Source organism: Staurois parvus, unplaced genomic scaffold (genome assembly GCF_062004578.1).
Source record: "Staurois parvus isolate SC_StPar_1 unplaced genomic scaffold, SC_StPar_1.0 ptg003011l, whole genome shotgun sequence".
NCBI lineage: Eukaryota > Metazoa > Chordata > Amphibia > Anura > Ranidae > Staurois > Staurois parvus.
In genome coordinates, this window is record NW_028320807.1 from 92,501 (window position 1) to 105,486 (window position 12,986).

General features: G+C 49.3%; 1 protein-coding gene across 1 annotated transcript in view; it reads left to right on the top strand.

Moving 5' to 3' along the window:
* WRAP73 (WD repeat containing, antisense to TP73) overlaps positions 1 to 12,986 on the top strand; it is a 77,162-nt gene that overhangs the window by 38,670 nt on the left and 25,506 nt on the right. The window contains 2 exon segments of the mRNA XM_089667085.1: positions 10,390 to 10,408; positions 10,411 to 10,461. Coding sequence (XP_089523211.1) covers positions 10,390 to 10,408; positions 10,411 to 10,461 — 70 coding nt within the window.

The window sequence follows — 12,986 nt, forward strand, 5'->3', positions numbered from 1 at the left end:
GGGATAGATCTGAATATTGATCAATCCTGAAGTACTGATGGCCAATCTAATTTCTTGAGGTCCAAGAATGTCAGAACAGTACAGATATCCCCCAAATGTCAGAACAGGACAGATATCCCCCCAAATGTCAGGACAGGACAGATATCCCCCTAAATGTCAGAACAGGACAGATATCCCCCAAATGTCAGGACAGGACAGATATCCCCCCAAATGTCAGGACAGGACAGATATCCCCCAAATGTCAGGACAGTACAGATATCCCCCAAATGTCAGGACAGGACAGATATCCCCCCAAATGTCAGGACAGGACAGATATCCCCCCAAATGTCAGGACAGGACAGATATCCCCCCAAATGTCAGGACAGGACAGATATCCCCCCAAATGTCAGGACAGGACAGATATCCCCCCAAATGTCAGGACAGGACAGATATCCCCCCAAATGTCAGGACAGGACAGATATCCCCCAAATGTCAGGACAGGACAGATATCCCCCCAAATGTCAGGACAGGACAGATATCCCCCCAAATGTCAGAACAGGACAGATATCCCCCCAAATGTCAGGACAGATATCCCCCCAAATGTCAGGACAGGACAGATATCCCCCCAAATGTCAGGACAGATATCCCCCCAAATGTCAGGACAGATATCCCCCAAATGTCAGGACAGGACAGATATCCTCCAAATGTCAGGACAGTACAGATATCCCCCAAATGTCAGGACAGATATCCCCCAAATGTCAGGACAGTACAGATATCCCCCAAATGTCAGGACAGATATCCCCCAAATGTCAGGACAGATATCCCCCAAATGTCAGGACAGATATCCTCCAAATGTCAGGACAGGACAGATATCCTCCAAATGTCAGGACAGGACAGTTATCCCCCAAATGTCAGGACAGATATCCCCCAAATGTCAGGACAGATATCCCCCAAATGTCAGGACAGATATCCTCCAAATGTCAGGACAGTACAGATATCCCCCAAATGTCAGGACAGGACAGATATCCCCCAAATGTCAGGACAGATATCCCCCAAATGTCAGGACAGATATCCTCCAAATGTCAGGACAGTACAGATATCCCCCAAATGTCAGGACAGATATCCCCCAAATGTCAGAACAGTACAGATATCCCCCAAATGACCCCTTTTTGCAGAGTAGACAGTCTGACGTACTTCATAAGAGGCATGGCAAGTTTTTTGAAGTTGTATTTTTTTTTGTCATAATTTTTCAGAAAATTAAAAAATTAAAAGATAAGTTTCACAATTTTTTTTTTTTACATATTGTCACCAGTGCAGTACAGCGTCATATAACTGGCATGGCGGTGATCAGGGACACTGACGGTATAAAAAAAATATATACCGGTGTGTATATATATATATATTTTTTTATTATTTTTTATTAATTTTTTTTTTCATATTTCACTATGACCAAAGTAGTACAATGTTACCATAGTAACATTGTACTACTTTGGGGAAGTGATCAGTATTTTTTTTTTTTTTACACAATTTGCTTATAGCAAAGAATTAATTTGCTATAAGCAAGCATTTACCTGAATGGAATCGATTCATTCAGGGTTTGTTTTTTTTTTTTTTTCTTGTGCTTAGCTGTGATTTGGCCACAGCTAATCACATGACATGTGCATGTGATTAGCTGTGATCATTCACAGCTAGACACTAGTATACAATGGATGGCATGAATGAAGCCATCCATTGTATACAACTGTCATGTGACCTGCTGTGATTGGTCACAGCAGGTCACATGGTACCGGCAACGGGGGCCGATACTCAGATCTGTCATTGGCCGTGTCCGAGGTACACGGCCGGTGACATATCGCGCCGCTGCGCGGCTCTGCAGGAGCGCAATCTGCGCATGTGCGGGAGGACGCCATATGGCGTCCACCCGGAACGCTGATGACATTTGCTGGCCGCCATTCAGCCATAGGGCGGGCGGCAAATGGTTAAAAAACAGCCACTTACCTGTCCCTCGGTCCCGTGGTGTGTCCCCCGCAGCCAGTTTTACCGGCCGTCCTGTATTCCTGGAGGCCGGCATCCTCAGTGTGGGCACCCGGCTGTGAAGCCGCAAGCTGTCACAGCCGGGTGCCCACACTGAAGATGTGCGAGAAGCGCTGCGCTTCATGAATGGTCCTGTAGTCTTCTGGGACCTGTCACGTGTCCCAAAAGACTACAGGGAGGGAGGGAGGGCACCTTCCGGTTGCCTAGGCGATTGGACCAGAAGTGGGAGCGGATACCTGTCAAATTCGGATACCCGCCCCCCAAAGGTGCCAATCCTTAATGGCGAGCGGGGGAGCAGTCCTTTAAAGCAGAACTTCCCCTTTTGGGTGGAGCTCCGCTTTAACTTGCAGGGGGAGGGTCTCTCCCTCTCTCTCTCCTCAAAGGAGAGAGGCAGCAGGGGGAACCACTGGCTCCTGCTGCTGTCAGTCAAATCCTGTGAGCAGAGGGGGGCCTAGGTGATCCAACCAGAAGTGGAAGCTGGTACCTGTCAAATTTGGATACCCGCCCCCCAAAGGTGCCAATCCTTAATGGTGAGCGGGGGAGCAGTCCTTAAAGCGGAACTTCCCCTTTTGGGTGGAGCTCCGCTTTAATGCAGGGTGGATTTGCCTTAGGGGGTCGGCTAATTTGCGTATTCGCATCCCTCGCCGTTTTTGAAACCGAGACAACATGAACTGGTCCCATTTTCGAGATGTAATCGACCCCAGCCATTCGTAGCGGTAGATCTTGTTTAGACCAGAGCGGTTCTTTAACCTTTAACCTTCCCGGCTTCTGTAGCGGCGAGTGGAGTGTGAGGACGGCGCTCCGCGTACCGCGCTGAACTACGTCCCCAGCGTGCGGAGCAGATGTCGCTCTAACGTTCAGCCTTGATTGCCGTTAATGTATTAATGACAGGCACCGATTTAGCATGAAATTAACTTGGATGTTTTCCATCCCAGCAAGGCAGTCATTAACCTTCTGTGCAAAGCTTCCGTCGCAGCCGCTGCGCGCCGCGCCCCCAGGAATAATCCATTGTAATTGCGAAGGGCCGATCGACCGAGATGCTTTTGTGTTGAGGAATGCGCAGGGATTAATCCTCCGAAATCCCACGCTGACAGACGCAGCTATGTAAAGGGGCCCTGTGACCCAGTCAAGTCTGGGACACGATTTGACAGTCACTTGAGAAGCCGGGTTCTGTAGAAGTGACTCTTGTACGGTGAAAATCGCCATTCGCTCGCACCTGCCGCGGCCCGTCAAGCGGCGAGACTCGGTTGTATCAGTGGCAAGGGGGGGGGGGGGGGGGGGCGCTCATCACATTGCTGTCTCAATATTTTATATTTCTCAGCTGTTTTTTTTTTTTCTGCGAGGCTATTTTAGCAGAGTACTGGCTTCCTTTATTGCTGTCTGTGCAAAGCAGCAGCTGGAAGCTTCCTCTGGGGGGCAATTATACGAGGATACCTGCCTCCTCGGGGGGGGGGGGGCAATTGTTATACGAGGATACCTGCCTCCTCGGGGGGCGATTGTTATACGAGGATACCTGCCTCCTCGGGGGGCGATTGTTATACGAGGATACCTGCCTCCTCGGGGGGGGCGATTGTTATACGAGGATACCTGCCTCCTGGGGGGGCAATTGTTATGCGAGAATACCTGCCTCCTGGGGGGGCAATTGTTATACGAGGATACCTGCCTCCTGGGGGGGCAATTGTTGTACGAGGATACCTGCCTCCTGGGGGGGCAATTGTTATACGAGGATACCTGCCTCCTGGGGGGGCAATTGTTATACGAGGATACCTGCCTCCTTGGGGGGGGGGTGATTGTTATACGAGGATACCTGCCTCCTGGGGGGGCAATTGTTATACGAGGATACCTGCCTCCTGGGGGGGCAATTGTTATACGAGGATACCTGCCTCCTTGGGGGGGGGGGGTAATTGTTATACGAGGATACCTGCCTCCTTGGGGGGGGGGTGATTGTTATACGAGGATACCTGCCTCGGGGGGGGGGGGGTGATTGTTATACGAGGATACCTGCCTCCTTGGGGGGGGGGGGGGGTGATTGTTATACGAGGATACCTGCCTCCTTGGGGGGGGGGGTGATTGTTATACGAGGATACCTGCCTCCTCGGGGGGCGATTGTTATACGAGGATACCTGCCTCCTCGGGGGGGGGGCGATTGTTATACGAGGATACCTGCCTCCTGGGGGGGCAATTGTTATGCGAGAATACCTGCCTCCTGGGGGGGCAATTGTTATACGAGGATACCTGCCTCCTGGGGGGGCAATTGTTGTACGAGGATACCTGCCTCCTGGGGGGGCAATTGTTATACGAGGATACCTGCCTCCTGGGGGGGCAATTGTTATACGAGGATACCTGCCTCCTTGGGGGGGGGGGGGTAATTGTTATACGAGGATACCTGCCTCCTTGGGGGGGGGGTGATTGTTATACGAGGATACCTGCCTCGGGGGGGGGGGGTGATTGTTATACGAGGATACCTGCCTCCTTGGGGGGGGGGGGGGTGATTGTTATACGAGGATACCTGCCTCCTTGGGGGGGGGGGGTGATTGTTATACGAGGATACCTGCCTCCTGGGGGGGCAATTGTTATACGAGGATACCTGCCTCCTTGGGGGGGGGGTGATTGTTATACGAGGATACCTGCCTCCTTGGGGGGGGGGGTGATTGTTATACGAGGATACCTGCCTCCCTGAGCAAGGCTCATTTAACCCTTTATTTTATGTACCATTGGCTAGCGTCTTTTGGATCGATTGTGTTGGGTGCAATGGTGAGATGTTTGGGGCAGTCAGTCCCATTCTTTGTTTCATTGTCAGAGGTGTCTTTAGAAAAATTGCAGCTTAAAGTGGTTGTAAGTCCTGACATATACCCAGTGAAGTGCCTGGCCTCAGGTGATGGAGATAAAACAAATCCTCCTGCATAAGTTGTACCTGTTTATCTACAACCCTCTTCTATACACCCATTCAAAATCCAGATTCAGTCCTCATGCACACTGGATGTTTTTACAGCGGCTGTTTTTGGCTTTTGACGTTTTTTTTTTTTTCTACAGCCAGTAAACCCCCTTCAGCATTCATTGGCCATTGGTGTTCATTGGCCATCGCCAAATTGAAAAAACAAAACAACCTGTATAGGTTCATCCCTAATGAAAAGTAAATAAAAACACTGTTGTTGGCCGGTGATGTATGCCGGGTTCCATTGTTTGGTTCCTATACCAGAATAGCTCACAGTGAAGGTTATGCCATTGGCATTGGAGTACAATGAATACGGGCAGCAAATGCATCCTAACAATTCTCGGTCTTATTCCCTGCGGTATTTCCCATAGTCCTCTCTGGCCTGGGTTGGGACCCTATTAATGAAACCTAAACCACGAAGCACCGGTTGAAACGTCTGCTTTAAATTGTGGCATTCAAGCTATGCAGCTGTTGAGGTCGTAGAGATTGGGTGACTGTGTGGGCTGCTTACTCCCGTTCGTTCCCCAGTGACCCCGGGCAATTCCCCGTGTATAGTCTACATACAGTCTTCAGAGGATATAGACCAGGGGTGGCGAACACGCGGCTCCCGGCCAAAATGAATGCGGCTCTTTGCCTCTTATCATATTTTGTATACTGTGGCTCTTTGCCAAGTTTCATCTTTCTTTGGGGAGGTGGGGAGCGGGTACCTGAATTGGACAGGTACCCGCTCTTACTTCTTTGTTCTTTGATCTTACCTGTTCCTCTATCCAGCGGCGCGCTGTCTTCCCGGCTTCTGTAGTGTGGGCACTGGGCATGACAGCCGGGTGCCAAGTGCGCATGCGCAAGAAGCGGTGCTTTTTGTGAATGGTAAGGCGGCACCTGGGACACATGACAGATCCCAGAAGCCGCCGGACCAATCACAAAGCGCAAGTGCTTCTCGCTCATGCGCACTGGGCACCCGGCTGTCATGTCGAGCGCCATTACAGAAGCCGGGAAGACAGCGCGCAGCTGGATCGAGGAACAGGTAAGATCAAAGAAAAACTCTGCGGAAGTAAGAGCGGGTACCTGTCAAATTCAGGTACCCGCTCCCCACCTCCCCAAAGGTCAGCAGTCATCTGTACTGTCCGCAGTCTCTGGTCGTCCCTGTGCTGTCCGCAGTCTCTGGTCGTCCCTGTGCTGTCCGCAGTCTCTGGTCGTCCCTGTGCTGTCCGCAGTCTCTGGTCGTCCCTGTGCTGTCCGCAGTCTCTGGTCGTCCCTGTGCTGTCCGCAGTCTCTGGTCGTCCCTGTGCTGTCCGCAGTCTCTGGTCATCCCTCTGCTGTCCGCAGTCTCTGGTCGTCCCTCTGCTGTCCGCAGTCTCTGGTCGTCCCTCTGCTGTCCGCAGTCTCTGGTCGTCCCTGTGCTGTCCGCAGTCTCTGGTCGTCCCTGTGCTGTCCGCAGTCTCTGGTCGTCCCTGTGCTGTCCGCAGTCTCTGGTCGTCCCTGTGCTGTCCGCAGTCTCTGGTCGTCCCTGTGCTGTCCGCAGTCTCTGGTCGTCCCTGTGCTGTCCGCAGTCTCTGGTCGTCCCTGTGCTGTCCGCAGTCTCTGGTCGTCCCTGTGCTGTCCGCAGTCTCTGGTCATCCCTGTGCTGTCCGCAGTCTCTGGTCATCCCTGTGCTGTCCGCAGTCTCTGGTCATCCCTGTGCTGTCCGCAGTCTCTGGTCGTCCCTGTGCTGTCCGCAGTCTTGATGTCAACAGACCGATGCTGTGCTCATGGAAGGGGGGCCTGTCCTGTGGTACTGTTCACCAACAAAAAACATCCATTGCAATATCTGTACTTTGTGAAATTGATGGTAACATCTTTGGGAAATTATAAGTCAAACCTGTCAGAATGGCTGAATGTATTGTCATGGAAATTTTCTATTACAGGTTGTCCTTTAAATGTGTCATATATGAGTGTTATTCATATGTCTCTCCTGTGGCTTAATTAAAGCTCTGAAGGCTGCAATTGGGCCATGCGCATTTACAATGTATATATATTACAGTACTCAGCTCGGTAATGGATGAGATGGCAGATCTGCGCTTATAGACTGGCGTGTATGCCACCACGGCATTCAATGCGAATGCCGCCGGCGGTAGGCCGCGGGCCTGTATCCACATATCAGCAGCATAGTACCACATGGACTTCGTATGGCCAGGCGCCGGGCAGTGCGAACTCCGCGTGTAGGCTCATGTATATCTCTACAAGCCGCTACCGACCTGAACTGTATCTGGATGGATGTGTTTTAATAAAGATCGTATGGGACCCATTCAGATACAGACTGGCACTGTTTAATCTAGGGGATGCTTGTACAGACAATGAACATACTGCTGGAACAGATAGCATGTAAATAATGGGAAACTCGCCCTGCAGAGAGAGCTTACGGGGGAGGGCAGGAAAAACTGGTTTAACTGGTTTTAGTAAGAGGGAACGTTACACTCCGAGCAGGATGGACATTCTCGTGTATGGACACTCCCTATACATTGTTCTGTGGGAGGGGATTGACTTGGCCCCCGTGCGGAGGGGAGTGTGTTTTTGGTAAGAGAATAAAACAGAAGTCTGGGGTTAGAGCCAGGCAGAGTGGATTCCAACACCAACCTGAGAGTGTCGTCTGATCATTCCTGGATCACGGGAGCTCCATTTTCCCCACATATCAAAAGAGCTAAACCTTTGCACACCAGTTGGAGGCGCAGGAATCGTGGAGCTAAGCTGCAGTCGCGGTAAGCGAACTTCACACAGCTTTATGGGGGATTGCTGCGCATCCAGCTGCGGGTACTCATGGTAAGGAGAAATTCGTTGAAAGCGAATTTCCAAGACCGTGTATAAACACCGCCCAACTGTCTTCCCTTTGTCCTCCGCCTTCCATAGACATCCCCTTCTTTTTCATCTTCTCAGATGAGCTGTGGACCTCCTCCACCATCTGTGCTGTACCTTGACCTAGGAGGTTCCTGTCCTCTTTACTGCGTTAGCAGGTCTACCTACAGCAATCCAAAAGATAAGCAAACGAAACCAGCGCTCCAGTCTTCATACAACCAAGGAGATGCCAAAATGCCAACCGAAGAGGTGCTGCCCTTCTAAGATCGGGAAATCTGACCACTAGTGGAAAAGAACAGACAAGGGCGCACTCTCATCGTGCATTACCGTGGTAGAACACGTATTTATGAAATAAAAAGAGGATATATATACTCACAAACCAACGTGATTAAAAGCAGTATAAGTGGTCCACAAAGACAGTCACAATACATCTGTGTCTAATGATGCGGAAAAGCTGACACGTTTCGGGAGCTGAACCCCCTTCCTCAGAGCTAGCTCGATGAGAGTGCGCCCTTGTCTGTTCTTTTCTACCTCCAGCAATGCATTAACCACTTGACCTCAAAGGTTTACCCCCTTCATGACCAGGGCAAATTTTTTTTTTTGCTATTCAGCACTGTGCTACTTTAACTGGCAATTTCATGTATACTTTTATTCACACAAATAGAGCTTTCTTTTGATGGTATTTGATCGCCACTGGGGTTGTTTTTATTTTTTATTATATAAACAAAAAAAGGACCAAAAATACTTTGTTATAAAACATTTCCAATTAAAAAAAAAAAAAAAATGTTTATATATATTTGTATAGCAAAAAAAAATCCTAGTGGTGAATAAATGCCACCAAAATAAAGTTTAATCTGTCTCAAAAAAATGCTAAAAAATTCATATGGGTACAGTGTTGCATGACCGCGCAATTGTCATTCAAAGTGTGATAGCGCTGAAAGCTCAAAATTGGCCCAGAAAGGAGGGGGGGAAAGTGTCCGGACTGGAAGGGGGGGAAAGTGTCCGGACTGGAAGGGGGGAAAGTGTCCGGACAGGAAGGGGGGGAAAGTGTCCGGACAGGAAGGGGGGGAAAGTGTCCGGACTGGAAGGGGGGGAAAGTGTCCGGACTGGAAGGGGGGGAAAGTGTCCGGACTGGAAGGGGGGAAAGTGTCCGGACTGGAAGGGGGGGAAAGTGTCCGGACTGGAAGGGGGGGGAAAGTGTCCGGACAGGAAGGGGGGGAAGTGTCCGGACTGGAAGGGGGGGAAAGTGTCCGGACTGGAAGGGGGGGAAAGTGTCCGGACTGGAAGGGGGGAAAGTGTCCGGACTGGAAGGGGGGAAAGTGTCCGGACTGGAAGGGGGGGAAAGTGTCCGACTGGAAGGGGGGGAAAGTGTCCGGACTGGAAGGGGGGGAAAGTGTCCGGACTGGAAGGGGGGGAAAGTGTCCGGACTGGAAGGGGGGGAAAGTGTCCGGACTGGAAGGGGGGGAAAGTGTCCGGACTGGAAGGGGGGGAAAGTGTCCGGACTGGAAGGGGGGGAAAGTGTCCGGACTGGAAGGGGGGGAAAGTGTCCGGACTGGAAGGGGGGGAAAGTGTCCGGAATGGAAGGGGGGGAAAGTGTCCGGACTGGAAGGGGGGGAAAGCGTCCGGACTGGAAGGGGGGGAAAGCGTCCGGACTGGAAGGGGGGGAAAGCGTCCGGACTGGAAGGGGGGGAAAGCGTCCGGACTGGAAGGGGGGGAAAGCGTCCGGACTGGAAGGGGGGGAAAGCGTCCGGACTGGAAGGGGGGGAAAGCGTCCGGACTGGGAAGGGGGGGAAAGCGTCCGGACTGGAAGGGGGGAAAGCGTCCGGACTGGAAGGGGGGGGAAGCGTCCGGACTGGAAGGGGGGGGGGAAGTGTCCGGACAGGAAGTGGTTAAATAATATACATAATTTGTGTCTGTTTAGATCTGCCACCAAATTTCCCTCTACAGCCATTAGGAATGGAGGAAGTGTACCCCAAATCTCTCCGTTCATTTACTATCCGCCATAAAACATTTCGGATTTGCTCATCTCTTGTTAGGAGGTGTGGAGAATATTTTGTGGCGTTTTTTTTAAAGTGGTTGTAAAGGCTGAAGGTTTTTTTTTACCTACATGCATGAAGGTAAAAAACCTGTGTGCAGCATCCCCCTCCAGCCCCCTCAATACTTACCTGAGCCTCATCGAGATCCAGCAATGTGCACGACAGCCTCGGCTATCCCGAGACTCCCTCTTCTCATTGGCTGAGACAACAGTGGGAGCCATTGGCTCCTGCTGCTGTCACTCACAGCAAGTTAGCCAGTGAGAAGAGAGAGGGGAATGGGCCGAGTCACGGCTCCGTGTGTGAATGGACACACGGAGCAGCGGGTGCCCCCTTAGCAAGCTGGTTGCTGTAGGGGCACCTGAGAGGAGGGAGGGGCCAGGAGAGCCTGGGGGGGGGACCCGAAAAGGAGGATCTGCACTGCTCTGTGCAAAACCACTGCACACAGCAGGTAAGTATAGACATGTTATTTATGTATTTTTATTTATTTTTTCAATGCCTTTAGAATCACTTCAAGTAAATACATTTTGTGCCGCTTGTCAATCGTTTTGCTAACATTCGTCTCCTTTCCATCTCCAGCTCCGGATAACTTTGTGGTCGCTAGTGCGAAGTCCGTGTCCTACATCAAGTTCCCCAAAGCTTGTCAGAAGGGTGAGTCGGAGATTGTCATATTCATGTACACACCATACAGGTTAGTATGAACTTTGGGCAACTTTTAGGGTTCATTGGCACTTGCAGTGCCCTCTGAAGAGCAATTTGCAATACAGAGGGCATTTGACAGATGTGAGGAAGCGCTATGTCTCCTCCTCACCGCTTGATGTAACCCTGTAAATGCCCCAGCGATGCAGCCCCGTACGCCTGCCGCAGTCCCATTTGGCAACGGTAAAGCCGGCCATACACGGGTCAAATTCCGAAAGAATTTTCTTTCGAAAATCTTTTCAAAGAATTTTCTTTCGAAAATCTTTTCAAAGAATTTTCTTTTCGAAAATCTTTTCAAAGAATTTTCTTTCGAATTTCGCACCATTAGTGGGCCACAACTTTGGGCGACTTTTAGAGTTCTTTGGCACTTGCAGTGCCCTCTGAAGAGCAATTTGCAATACAGAGAGCATTTGACAGGTGAGGAGGCACTATGTCAAAGAATTTTCTTTCGAGAAAAAACTTTTGAAAGAATTTTATTTTGAAAAATCTTTTCCAAGAATTTTCTTTCCAATTTGTCACCATTAGTGGGCCACAGAAACGGATGATTTTCATGTAACCATCGAATTTGAGTGATCAGGCATGTTGGCAATTTTTTGAAAAACGAACAAATTTCGAATCAATGATGGGAGAATCGTGCGAGAAATGTAAATGAAAAAGAAATAAGCCTGAGTTGTGACCTGGAAGGAAAGAAAATTCTTGGCCACGAATTTCTTTTCTGTAGCAACAGGAGGTGAAATTGAAGGCTTGGTTGGTTGAATTTCTAAATCAGTGGTGGCGCCATCGGATTACAAAACGCACGATTTGCTAAAGAAAATTCCTTCGGAATTCGATTCATGTATGGCCTGCATAACGCCTGCGACATGCTGATTAATTTTTGCTGCCACCGCACAGCAAATGCCCTTTTGACATAACAAAAAAATGCAAAAATCATCAATCTACTCTCTAGACCAGGGTTTCTCAATTAGGATTCCTCCAGGTTGCCAGGGGTTCCTTGAGCAATGAGCAATTTTTGCCTCTCAGGTAAGTTCCCACTGACACCAAATAATCTTTTTAGCAATCTGTAAGGGGGTAATTCTTCCCAATGAACACAAGTGTACGGAGCATTCTTCCCAATGACCACAAATGTAAGGAGCATTCTTCCCAATGACCACAAGTGTGAGGAGAATTATTCCCAATGAACACAAGTGTACGGAGCATTCTTCCCAATGACCACAAGTGTGAGGAGCATTCTTCGCATTGAACACAAGTGTGAGGAGCATTCTTCGCATTGAACACAAGTGTGAGGAGCATTCTTCGCATTGAACACAAGTGTGAGGAGCATTCTTCCCAATGACCACAAGTGTGAGGAGCATTCTTCCCAATGACCACAAGTGTAAGGAGCATTCTTCCCAGTGACCACAAGTGTGAGGAGCATTCTTCCCAATGACCACAAGTGTGAGGAGCATACTTCCCAATGACCACAAGTGTGAGGAGCATACTTCCCAATGGACCACAAGTGTGAGGAGCATTCTTTCCAATGACCACAATTGTGAGGAGCATTCTTCCCAATGACCACAAGTGTGAGGAGCATTCTTCCCAATGAGCACAAGTGTGAGGAGCATTCTTCCCAATGAGCACAAGTGTGAGGAGCATTCTTCCCAATGAGCACAAGTGTGAGGAGCATTCTTCCCAATGACCACAAGTGTGAGGAGCATTCTTCCCAATGACCACAAGTGTGAGGAGCATTCTTCCCAATGACCACAAGTGTGAGGAGCATTCTTCCAATGAACACAAGTGTGAGGAGCATTCTTCCCAATGACCACAAGTGTGAGGAGAATTCTTCCCAATGACCACAAGTGTGAGGAGCATTCTTCCCAATGACCACAAGTGTGAGGAGCATTCTTCCAATGAACACAAGTGTGAGGAGCATTCTTCCCAATGAACACAAGTGTGAGGAGCATTCTTCCCAATGAACACAAGTGTGAGGAGCATTCTTCCAATGAACACAAGTGTGAGGAGCATTCTTCCCACCGACCATCACACTGATGTATCATGAATTGTGGATAAAGTCATTTTAGCTGGGATTCCCTGAGACCGGAAAGTTATGTCAAGGGTTCCTCTGCGTTAGAAAGGTTGAGAGAGGCTGCTCTAGGGCCTCTGCTTTAAAACATATATAACGTTTGGGGGGTTCGAAGACCTTTTCTAGCAAAAAAAATACCAATTTTTTAAAATGTAAACAAACAAAGCCAGAAATGGCTTATGAGCCATTATCCCCTACAGAAGGAGAAGGGACAATGGAAATTTAGTATCACTTTAAGTGTAAAGGTTAACATACAACTCCATAATAATACAAAAGCGTGTCGCGCTCCACTAATATAGGATAAAATATAATATAATATGCTCCAAAATATATAAACCATATTTAATTAAAAAAAAAAAAAAAATCTCAAATATAGTTTTTATAGCATACATAAGTGATCCTACTGCAAATCCGTGCT